Raw genomic sequence first — 12551 nt, 5'->3', positions numbered from 1 at the left:
TTGGGCACTGGTATAATTGTTGCCTTTTTGAAGCAGGTGGGAACATCTGACTGTAACAGTAAAAGATTGAAAATATCTTTGAACACCACCTCCTGTTGATTGGCACAAGTTTTCAGAGCCTTACCAGGTACTCCATAGGGCTGGCTGCCTTGCGAGGGTTCACCCTCCTGCAAGACTGCCTAATGTCAGCCTTCGAGACAGAGATCAAGGGTGACCGGATGCTGCAGGGATCCTCATATCTCTAGTTTTATTCTCTCTTTCAAAGTGAACAAAGAAGGCTTTGAGCTCATCTGGGCGTGAAGCATCGTTGCCACTCATGATGTTCGGTTTCGCTTTGTAGGAAGTGATTTCCAGTATTGTGGTTTTGAGGTGACTAATGAGAACATTACGGGATAGTCCTTGCAGCTGAAGCAGTGATCACTTGCACCTCTTCTATCTAGTATACCACATTCAGTTCTGTCAAGATAGTCTTCTCTACATTGGAGAAACCAAATGCACAGATTGCGTTGCAGCTTTGCACGGGCTTGCTTTCAGTCTTTAAGATACCTTCAACCTCCTGCTTCCTGCCACTTTAATTCTCCATCCCCACTCTAATTTTGACTCCTCTGTAGACTCCTGCACTGTTATAACTAGACCTAAAGTAAACTTGAGAAACACTACCTCATCGTCTGTGCACGTTGCAATTTTCCTGACTCTATATTGAATGATATAACTTCAGGTAATTTGCTTTCTTTTCAGTTTTTAACCAGAACTTGTCACTTCTACTGTAGGACATCTGTCACTGATTGCTCAGTTATCGTTTCTCCTTTACCATGACCACAAGTTATGGTTGGAAATATACTGTATATTGCCATCTTATCGTTGTTTCTGAGTGTAAAACGTGGAATTCCCTCCCTAACAGCAATGCAGAAGTATCTTTACCAGAAGGACTACAGCGATTCATCACTATCATCTCATGGATAATAAATGCTGCATTGCCAACGCTATTCATATTTTTAAAATGCACTTTAATAAAGGACATCAGGAGATCCAATGAGAGTCAGCTCATAATATTTCAATATGCTATCGTGTATTACAAGATGTGACAGACAGTGCAACTAATATCAAGTGACTTTACCTTGGAATCAATGATAAAATCTATAGGATGTGTCACAGAGGATAGCTGTTGAGCATCTGTTTCTGTGTTGCTATTTATTTGGAAAAAATCCAAGCTTTCCTGATATAATGAGGTGCTAAAGAGATCCTTGGGATTATGGAAACTTCACTCGCTATTGTACACGTTTCCTTTGAAGGGGTTAAGCTGTTCCATGTGGTGCCCTCTTCTCAGGTACTTCCTTGTGTGATCTTATTACTTAAAATAGTAAAAAAAATACTGCAGAAGCTGGGCATTTGAAATGACATTAGAAAATGTTAGAAAATACTCAGAAGTCAAGCAGCATTCTGAAAAAAGAAAACCAGTTAATAGTTCAGAGACTGGGACACTTCTGAAGGAGCTTTTGTTTCACTTCTTCAACTCCAGCATTAAAATCCTTTTTAAAATCTGGTCAGTTCTTTAAATATGGTGCTCCCAAGTGTCTGCAGCCCTTTATCATTAAGGTATTAAGGTATGGAGGCACAGTCAAAGGTGAGTAATTTGAAAAAAACTGCTACCATTATGTGCCCGGTGGTGGAGGGAATGATTGTCTGAGGTGGTGAATGGGGAGCAATTAGATGGTTTGGCCCGAACGATTTCTTGAGTTGTTGGAGTGGTAACCATCCAGAGAGACTGTTAATATTTCAGAGCCCAGGGCAATTCCAAAGGAGATTTTCCAGCATCTTCTGCTTTTATTTTTGCATCACTTCCTCAACTCCAATATTAAAATCCTTCTGTTTAGAATCTGGTCAGTTCTTTAAATGCAAAAAAAATGTGCCTTTGCTCTTCAGTTATCCCAGATATCCGTATTGTATCTCTAAATAGATCTGTTGTTCTCCCTCTTTGCTGCTCTGCAAAAGGTTTAGAGCCCTACACCTTACCACTTCACTAACTCTTATTTGTACTGTGGTGGTTGTCTATCATGTCTGATGATGACAGGAGATCTATTGGGAGAATTTTTAAAGTGGAAAAGCTTTTGCATTGGGGTAGTTCCACTCTCTTGACTTCAAAAGTCAGGGTCCAGTGGTAGGTGCAAGCATCACAAACTGAGATCTTCCTTGGTTGTGGTGGATAACGTCATGCCTTTCACTCTCCACAGCACACTGCAGTTCCACCTTCCTGGCCGTTGGATCTCACTGTAGATTTCATCCGCCCAGTCCGTTGGAGCTGACTTCTCATGCTAGGACAGGCGTGTCCCCTATCTCATCGGGGTACGAGCCCTGCTGGCCACCCTCACCTGGTTCAGCCTACCTGTCGAAGCAGTGTACCGGGGTATGGCCCACTGCTGCTGCATGCAAACAGCTACTTGGAGGCACAGGTAAGAGTTGAGTGTTCGGTGGGAATAAAGGTGAGCGAGCTGTCCAGGAACGGACCTTCAACAGAAGTGCGATCCCTCCCTGGACACTCCATACACCTTTATTTGTACGTTCAGCTATTAAATGTTTACATTTTAAACATCACATACTGCACAACAGCTCTAACCATTTCTCTGCTTTTAGTTCACAGGAATTTCAACTGCAGGAATGAAAACCTTCATCAAGTAAGCTATCTGCTCCTCATCATGGGATGCTGAGGATTGCCATCTAATGGTAAGATAGAGTACATCAGATATTTTTTTATTGCAGTAGAACTGAAGTTATAACATTTTAGCTAAGCTTTAATAATGGTGCTTCTGCCAGGGAGTAGATTAATGCAATGGCACATAGCTCTGCACACACATAGTGAACGCCCATTTTCAGTATGATCATGGTAGAAGCTGGTGCGTATTTTGAATTTGCATTCATTCAAAGACTAAGTCTAGGACTTCGGCACATGTACCACAAAATGCAGAGGTCCAGGACTTACAGCATCAAATCTGTCATTTCACTCTGCTGCTGAACTGCAACAGGACCCTTGTTGATGGGAAACCACAGTATAGCAGGGCCACACACTCAGATTGGGGAAGGTAAATTACTTAAAAATTATCTTGCTTGATATTGATATCTTATTTATTTCTGTTTGTGTTTTGCTTAACTTTTTCTACTTCAAAGATTTCTAATAATTTTTCTTTTATAAAATATTTAATTCCATATTAAAAATGATTAAATACTTGTAAATATCACACTTAAAAGCAACAACATTTTTGACAGATGCAGAACTGCCAGCTTTACCTGCCAGAAACTGATGGGGCTACTTTGGAGTTGTAACAGTCAATGGACATCAGCTTGCGTGGGACTAATGAGGTATCTATGAGTTAAATTTGGGTATGCATGGAAACCAGATGATCAGTTCAGAGTCTGCGGGAATGACAGTGAGCTGTCAGTGAGCTGTTTATGCTGCAGGTTTTCACTTATGGAATGGTTGGGTAATAAGGAATGAAAATCAGCTTGAAAAAGGATCGAAAGTACAGTACTGGTGTAAGTTAATATCTCAGGGATAATAGAGTTGGGTTAACAGAGATTAATCTGTTTATAAACTGTAATGCCCTGGGTTCACATCTTTACTGTTATGGTGTAGGTATTGCATTTAGCAGTTCTGTAAAGAGCTGTTTGTTCTGCTTTCAGCCTGTTTGGGTTATTGTTGAAGATAAAGGATGATGTGGAATGTGTGCCATCCAATTAGCAGGAGGTTTTTCTTGGTGAGGGCCAATAACATTGGTCTTGGGCTTTTGTTTGAGAGGAGATAAAGAGAGAAGACACTGGGGAGAACAGGTCGTAGCCTACAATCCATTGGGGGACATGTTTGTTCAAGGCAGATTGCAAGCAATATTCAGTAGGTGATGTGTGTATTCACCTTGATAGAGGGCCCAGCACGTGAGTGATAGAGTAGTTCAAGATGAGCTCCAGCTTGTGCACATTTGACTGTTCAATTAGAATGGGCCCTTTTCTTTTTGTTATTCTTTACTAACCCTTTAGTTGAGTTAAGATTCATAAATACAATTCCTTCAACCATATGCAGGGTACAGCCTGTTATTCCATGGCAGCAAATTGTAACAGGGTAGCAAATTACACAGCAGCCACAAAAACAGGGGGCTTGGGGGGTGGACTTGTGTGTCAATCTCACACGTTTGATGGGGCCGGAGACTGCCTTCCCTAGACTTACGCAGCCAAGGAAACCAGAATGTTTCAAAAGTATGAAACATTTCAGCTGTCTCACTGTTGGTAATTTTCTCATTTGTACTTATTGCCTTTATGCACTGATCTCCACTTCCTGAACCTACTTGTCATCAGCGCATTTTAGGCAGTTTGCATTTCCGATGGTCTGCTACTGCTGATCTCTCCAGGTAACCCAAACATATGCACCTCTTGTGCTCCGTGATGTGGGTTTCCACATTGTGCCTCCCCTCTGCTCATTCGCAATGGCCACAGGATTGACTTTGATGGCACAAAACTACTGCACCGTGCCAATGGTTTTGGGACTGCCTGGTAAAAGAAGCCATTGAAATAAAACTAGAGGAAAATAATTTTAGCCCCAGGCGAAGGTCTGGAAAGAACTAAGTACGAACTGGAGCTCAATTGTAAACAATGTGGGAGAATGGAAACCTGACTGGATGTGGACTAACTAATCAGAACAGATAGACTACAGGGGTATAAATACCACCAGACGAGACATGCCAGGCATAATCCCTGATGGGTGGCTGAGTTTGTCATCGAAAAATCGGTTATGATCGATACCTGTGCCCGAGAAGAGCTTATTCATCATATACGCTGGGAAAGCATTAGTTTCTTTGTCTCTTACAAGCCCCCAATGTATTTGCCTCTACCACAATAACAAGCAGCAATAACAGGCATCTGCTACTCTCTGAGTAAAAAACTTACTCCTCACATCCCACTTGAACCTACCCCCTCTTTCCTTTAGTGCATGCCCTCTGGTATTAGACATTTCAATGCTGGGAAACAGATACTCCCTGTCCACTCATATAATCTGGTAAGTCTCTATCAGATCTCCCCTCTGCCTCTGACGCTTAAGAGAAAACAACCCAATTTTATCTAGCCTCTCATGATTGCACATGCCCTTTAAAAAAGGCAGCATTCTAGTAAACCTCTTCGGTGTCCTCTCCAAAGCATCAACGTCCTTCCCGTAGTGGGGTGATCAGAACTGTATGCAATACTACAAATGTGGCTTAACCTGAGTTTTATAAAGTTGCATCATAACCTCCTGACTTTTGAACTCAGTGCCTCAACTAATAAAAGCAAGCATTCCATAAGCCTTCTTAATCACCTTATTGACCTGTGTAGTCAGTTTCAAGCAGCTATGAACTTGGATCCCAAGATCTCTCTGCTCAGCAACATTTGCCCTACCAATTTTTCAGCCGTATCTACAACTGACCTATATTGTGCTTTGCCTGTCTTCTGCACTATCCACAAGTCCACCAATCGTGGTATCATCTGCAAACTTACTAACCCGCCCGTCTACGTTTTCACGCAGGTCATTTATATGCATCATGTACAGCGGAGGTCCCAGCACAGATCTCTGTGGATCTGCACTAACTGCAGACCTCCAGCCTGAATAAATCCCTTCAGCCACTACCCTCTGTCTTCTAAGCACAAGCCAGTTCTGAATCCAAGCAGTCAATCCACCAGAGATCCCATGCAACTTAATCTTCTGGATTAGCCTCCCATGGGGAACTTCATCAAACACCTTACTAAAATCCATGTAGCCAACTTCCACTGCCCTGCTCTCATCAATCTCTCTTATGACCTTCTCAATCAAGTTGGTAAGGCATAACCTACCACTCATAACCATGCTGGCTCTCACTAATTAGGCCATGAGTTTCCAAATGCTAATGTATCCTATCCCTAAAAATCTTTTCCAGCAATTTCCCTACAACTGATGTGAGACTCACCGGTCTATAGTTCCAGGAATTTTCCTTTTTCCCTTCTTAAACGGAGGGACAACATCAGATACTTGCCAGTCCAATAGGTCCTCACCTGTAGCTACACAGGACACAATAATACTAGTCAAGGGCCCAGCAATAACCTGGAGTGAATCCCCTCAGGCCCTAGGAACGTATCCTCCTTAGAAAGCCAAATACCACCTCCTCCGTGACCTCTAAATGCCCTAATGTATTTAAATACTCAGCACTGATCTCCTTTTCCTTGGTAAATGCTGAAACAAAATATTTGTTAAGCACCTCATTCACATTCTCTGCATCCACATAAATATTTCCCCCTTTATCCTTGATCCTACTTGCCAAGGACTTTTCATGGCCCCTTCCGGCTTTCCTAATTCCCTTCTTTAGTTCTTTTCTAGCTTCTTTATATTCCTCATGTGGTTCATTTGATCCTAACTTCTGAAACTTTACATACTTTTCCTTTTTCTTAAATTCATCCCCTCTCTGGACATCCGAAGTTCTTTTATCTTTCCATCCCCGTCCTTCCTTCCAACAGGACTTAACACTGTAAGGTCAGTCACCTTTCTTGTACTTTGTGCAATTAATCTTTAAACACCCTCCACATGTCTGATATGGACTTGCCAGAGGAAAGGTGTTCCCAATGTCCTAGTGGCTATTAGGGGGTCTGTAGTACAATCCCATCAGTGTGATTGCACCTTTCTTATTCCTGAGTTCTACCAAATTGGACTTAGTGTCTGACCCCTCCATTACGTCTTTTTTTAAGTGCAGCTGTGATATCATCCCTGTCTTCTCTTTTACCTCCTCCTCTAACGTTTCTAAAACTTCAAAATCCTGGTATATTAATCACCCATTCCTGCCTCTCTCTTAACCAACTTTCAGGAATGGCACAACATTGTAGTTCCATGTACTGATCCATGCTCTAAGTTCATCACCTTTACCCATAATACTCCTAACATTAAAATATACAGACTTCAAACTATCCATCCCATCATACCTATTGTTTCAATTTTCCCTTTGAATACCTTATGTCTGGTTGGCATCTGCAAACCTCACGACCAGGATATTGATTCTCCTCCAGTTCAAGAGCAACCCGTCCCTCGTGTACAGGTCATCCCTTCCCCAGAAGAGGTTCCGATGATCCAAGAACTTGAAGCCCTGTCCCCAGCAACATCTCTGCAGCCACACATTCATCTGTGCTATCACCTAACTCGTACCTGCAGTAGCCCGTGGCGCAAGGAGTAATCCAGAGATAACTACCTTGGAGCTCCTTCCCTTCAGCCTCTTTCCTGACTCTATATGCTCAATACATAGGACGTCTTCCCCTTTTCTGCCTATGTCATTGGTGCCAATATACACCATGACCTCCAGATGTTCCCCTCTTCCTTGAGAAAATCCTGTAGCCACTCCAATACAACATGGACCCTAGCACCTGGGAGGCAACACACCATTTTGGTGTCTCTTTTGTGGCCATGGATTCATCTTTCTGTTCCCCCGACTATTGAGTGCTCTATAACTACTGCACTGCCTGACTTTACCCTTCGCTGTCAAGCTTCAGTCCTGGCCACAGTGTCGCCAGCCTGGAGGCTGCTTTCATGATCTGATGGGTCATCCCCCAGCAGCATCCAGCAGGTTGTACCCGTTGCTGAGAGGAATGGCCACGGGGAACCCTACACTGACTTCTTAATCCCCTTGCCTCTCCTAGTTATCACCAATCTACTATACTCTGGGTGTGACCACCTCTTCAAAAGTCTCATCTAAAATATCTCCAGTCTCCTGAGTGATTCTGAGTACATTCAACTCCTTGACCCGGTCAGTCAGGTGCTGATGTTGGGTGCATTTCCTGCAGATGTAGTCATCAGGGAAACGGTGAGGTAATCTGAATTCTCACATCTGACAGGAGGAGCATTCCATCCTGACTACTCTGTACAAAAAAAGAAAAAGGCTTGTCTCTTCATAGCTGTGCCTTTACCTGTTCACACCAAATCCTGTTAAGCCACACTCTATCATTGTCACACTCCCACAATGGCCGCTTCTCTTGAACCGACCCTCTTTTTATTTGCAGCTGAGGTTAAGAGGTTTCTTTCCCTCTTATTCATCTAACATTGTCTGACACACTCTTCTCCTCCCCACATCACCTTATTGAAATTAATTCATCAAATTTTAACTCTCTAATTTATCTAGGTCCAAAATAATAGGAATCATTAATCCTATACACTGTAAGTCCTATATATGATATAGATGAGGTATTGAAACCATTCTTTGTGTTCTCTTATCTACCCCACTTTCACATTTTCTTTCACCCTGTTATATTCAGTAGAGATTTCCCTTGGTTTGTTACATTAAAAATATACTGTTAGAGGAGGTATCTTGGTGTTTCAAGTCTCTATCCTTGGAATCATTCATGTATCCAGAACAGTACAGATGAAGGTCATTCCTTATTTGGTTCAGTTTAATTCAATCAAATCAAGAACATTAAATAACTTAGCTAGCAACTTAGCAGAGAAGATGGTTACAGCACTCAAGTACAGTTTGAAGTCTAACTGAGTGAGATCTTATGTACAATGTTCTGAGATCTGACAGCCATAATGAAAACTTACACAAGTATGCACTCACAAAGAAAAGGGAAAAAACAATGATTTATTTTCATTTTATTATAGCAGATGTGTTTAGGTGACTAGCAACTATCTAATACTGTTGTCTCATGATAGCAAATCTATAGGGATAAGCACGATTTAGACTTAGAGAAAATGAATATTAGCTTTGAATCAGATCACAACCACATTGCATTGGTGATTCAAGGATGTGCTATCATCATTCATAATTCCAGAAATTCTAGATTCTTTTATTTAGATCAGAATGTTTACAATTAGCAGAAATGTTAGTTTTTGCAGGAGCGAAGAATGGGACATTGTAAAGAATGATACAAGATTCCAAAGATATTTGCAGTACAGCATATTCAGTAGTTACCCCACTTGCATAATTATTCACTCACAGAAACAGAAAGTGTTATAATTTAGCTGTTTTAGGAGCTAGTGCTTCCGGGAAGTTATACAATGAGAAACAAAAGCAAAAATGAACCAAGAATTAATTTATGATTTTGTCGTTTAACTAAAATGATGGCTTCAATTTTATCCCTGCCTCTGAAAGTGATTCAAATATATTAAAATACTTTGTAAATTCTTTATCTTTACCTAATTTGTTATGCTTAACAAAAATTAGTTCTCCATTTGTAAGCTTGATCTTCACAATGACAGCACGTGGCTAGAATTGATCTATGCCAGTCTTCACTGAGGTTCAGTCTGAATTCACATGATGTGCTTATTCCTGCGTGGCTTTTCCCCAAGGCTGTTCTGCATTAAGATAACACCTTTTTCTGTAAAAGAAACACAAAGTCAGAAATTAATTCTGGGTTCATCCTCTTCTTTATTTTTCATTCAGCCTCTTTCTCTGTTCATCCCTAACTCACTTTCTTTGCCATTGATTCATTCTACCCGTCCTTTCTTTGCAACTTATTCTACTCCCTTGGTACAGTCAGAGAGGGTGAAAAAGTACAGCAGGGAATCAAGTTTGAAGCTCGAGTCATCCATGCCAATGAAGGTGCTATTAAAGCTAGTCCCATTTGCCCGTGTACAGCCCATACCTCTCGAAAAATCTCTTATCCAAATGTCTTTTAAATGTTACCATTGTACCTGTCTCAGCCACTTCCTCTGGCAGCTCATTCCATACAGAATCCACCCTTTGCATAGGGTACCTCTGGTTCCTTTCAAATTATTCACTGCTAATTTGGTCATTTAAATTGAGAAACTATGGATGAAAATTGTACTTTGAACAATCTCCAAACATTCAAGCCATGCAATTGCCAGGCAATGACCATCTCCAACAAGAGAGGCTCTAACCATCGTCCCTTGATATTCAGTGGCATCACCATCACTGAATTCCCTACTATCAACATCTTGGGGGTTACCATTGACATAAAATGGACCTGGTTTAGCCATATAAACACCGTGGCCACCAGAGCAGGTCAAACGCTGGGAATCCTGTGGCATCTAACTCACCTCCTGATTCCCCAAAGCCTGTTCTCTATTTACAAGGCTCAGGTCAGGAGTGTAATGGAATACTCACCAATCACCTGGATGAGTGCAGCTCCATCAATACTCAAGAGGTTCGACACCATCCAGTACAAGGCAGCCAACTTGATTGGTACCCCTTCTACAAGCAACCAATCCCTCCACCATCAACGAACAGTTGCAGCAGTGTGTATTATCTACAAGATGCACTACATCAACACACCAAAGTTCCTAAGGCAGCACCTTCCAGACCCCCGACCACTACCATCTAGAAGGATGAGAACAGCAGATAACTGGGAACCCCACCACTTGGAAATCCCCCTCCAAGTCACTCACTATCCTGACTTGGAAACATATCACCGTCCTTTCATTGTCGCTGGGTCAAAATCATGGAATTCCCTTTCTAACAGCACTGTGGGTGTACCTACACCTCAGGGACTGGAGCAGTTCAAGAAGGTAGCTCATCACAGTCTTCTCAAGGACAACTAGGGATGGACAATAAATGCTGGCTTAGCTGGTGATCCCCCCATCCCGTAAATGATTAAATTTTAAAAAATGTATATTTTTCTATTTACTTGCATGTTTGATTTTTCCAAATATCTAATCCTCTGACTAAAGCCTCTCTACACCAATTTTGTTATTAATTTGCTGGTTCTCTTTCACAATTTTCTTGACGATTTTTGATGATATTATTTACTTCATTTCAATCAGGCTCCATTGAATTGTTCTTGATTATGTTCTTTTCCACATCCTGTGCTTATTGACATCATCAATAATTTTCTTTGTTCTATCCATTTGCTCTAACTTTGAAATATGGAAAGATAATGAGACACTAAAGAAAATGCAAAAAAGTTTACTGTACTTTCTTTGTACATACAGCTTTGAGAATAACTTCTTTAAAATGCATATTAATCCATTCAGGGGTTTGTGATGGTCCTATAGACTGTATACTATGCCACAAATAAAAAATGTTTGACTTGAACTGAAGTCTTTCATGGCAGACCCTACCGTTCACTTTCTAATTTGAAGTGAGTGGCTGAGTCTATCCTATGCTGCTCCTGGACAGTCCCCTTTACGTTCTGAGATGAATGGAGATCTTTCACCCAGAGAAGAGAATTCGGAAGGGTTAACTAGTCGAGGTCTTTAAATTTATTGATCAGATGGATAGAACAGATATAGTGAAGATGTTTCAGCTTGTTGGAGAGAACGGAAGTACGAAGGTATAAGTAGAAGATGACTACTAATAAATGTTGTAGGAAATTCAGGAGAGGCCTCTTTACAGCAAGGTGGATTAGGAGATGGGACCACTATCACAAATAGTAACTGGGATTTGCACGGACACATGAATGTTGTTGCAGAGAGTTACTGTGATGAATGGAATGGAAACATCAGTATTGAAACACTGGGGCTAACGGACGGATTATCTGCAGTATTTTCTTTACAACAGAACATAGAACAGTACAGCACAGGAACGGGCCATTCAGCCCAATATGCTGTGTCAAAAGAGCTAAAAAGCAAATCAAAAACACCCAAACACTAATCCCTCCTACCTACACCATGTCCACATCCCTCCATTTTCCTTACATCCATGTGCCTATCGAAACGTCTCTTCAAAGTGTTTGCCTCTACCACCATACCAGGCAGTGCATTTCAGGCATCCATGACTCCGACTAAAAAAACACATCCCTCACATCCTTCTTAAACCTATCCCCTCCCACCCCCAATGCATGCAGTCTGGAATTAGACATTTCAATCCTGGGAAACAGATACTCCATCCACTCTATCTATGCCTTTCATAGTCCTGCAAACCTCTATCAGATCTCCCCTCAGACTCCGATGCTCCAGGGAAAATAAGCCGTTTATCCAGCTTCTCATGATAGCATATGCCCTCTAAACCAGGCAGCATCCTGGTAATCCTCTCTAAAGCCTCACCATCCTTCCTATAGTGGAGTGACCAGACCAGTGTAATATTTTGTAATGTCCTTTTCTTCAAAACAAGATTTCTTCTTTGAAAAACTTTCCTTTTGCCCAAATGTCCAAGGATTTTTTAAGGATATAGGTTGGAACTGCACCAATTTGCCACATTTTGAAATGCGTTAGATAGTAATATAGAAATCAATATATCGAAGTTTGCCAATGATGTTAAGATAGGTTAAATTGCAGATGGAGGGATTAAATTACAAGGATGCATTAAAGGTTGAAAAATGAGGCAAAATTGCATTAAATGAATTCCTGCACAGTTAACTGTGTGGTTATTCATCTAAAGAACAAAACAGAATTCTTTCTAAACAGTGAACAATTAAACACAGTTGAGGTTCAAAAAGACTCGGGACCTCTGTACATGAAATGTTAAAACATCATGGACACTACTGCTGGAAATAATTAAAAGGGCTAATGAAATATTCAACTGGAGATAGAAGTTATGCCATAGCAATACTGGAGAAGATGGAGTTGTCCTTGTAGCAAAGAACGTTGAACGGAGAATTGATAGAGGTATATCAGATCACAACTGGTCTAA

The 12551-nt window shown here is 41.2% G+C and overlaps 1 protein-coding gene across 1 annotated transcript in view; it reads right to left on the bottom strand.

Annotated features, from left to right (window-relative positions):
• Positions 1 to 8414: 8414 nt before the first annotated feature.
• The window catches only part of LOC134354297 (immunoglobulin superfamily member 22-like), a 75129-nt gene continuing 70992 nt past the window's right edge, over positions 8415 to 12551 (bottom strand). The window contains exon 23 of the mRNA XM_063063227.1: positions 8415 to 9339. Within this exon, the coding sequence (XP_062919297.1) occupies positions 9272 to 9339 (68 nt within the window). The 3' untranslated portion in view covers positions 8415 to 9271. The remainder of the gene's footprint in view (positions 9340 to 12551) is intronic.

Source organism: Mobula hypostoma, chromosome 11 (genome assembly GCF_963921235.1).
Source record: "Mobula hypostoma chromosome 11, sMobHyp1.1, whole genome shotgun sequence".
In the NCBI taxonomy this organism is placed as follows: domain Eukaryota; kingdom Metazoa; phylum Chordata; class Chondrichthyes; order Myliobatiformes; family Myliobatidae; genus Mobula; species Mobula hypostoma.
This window is presented reverse-complemented; position numbering and strand designations above follow the sequence as displayed.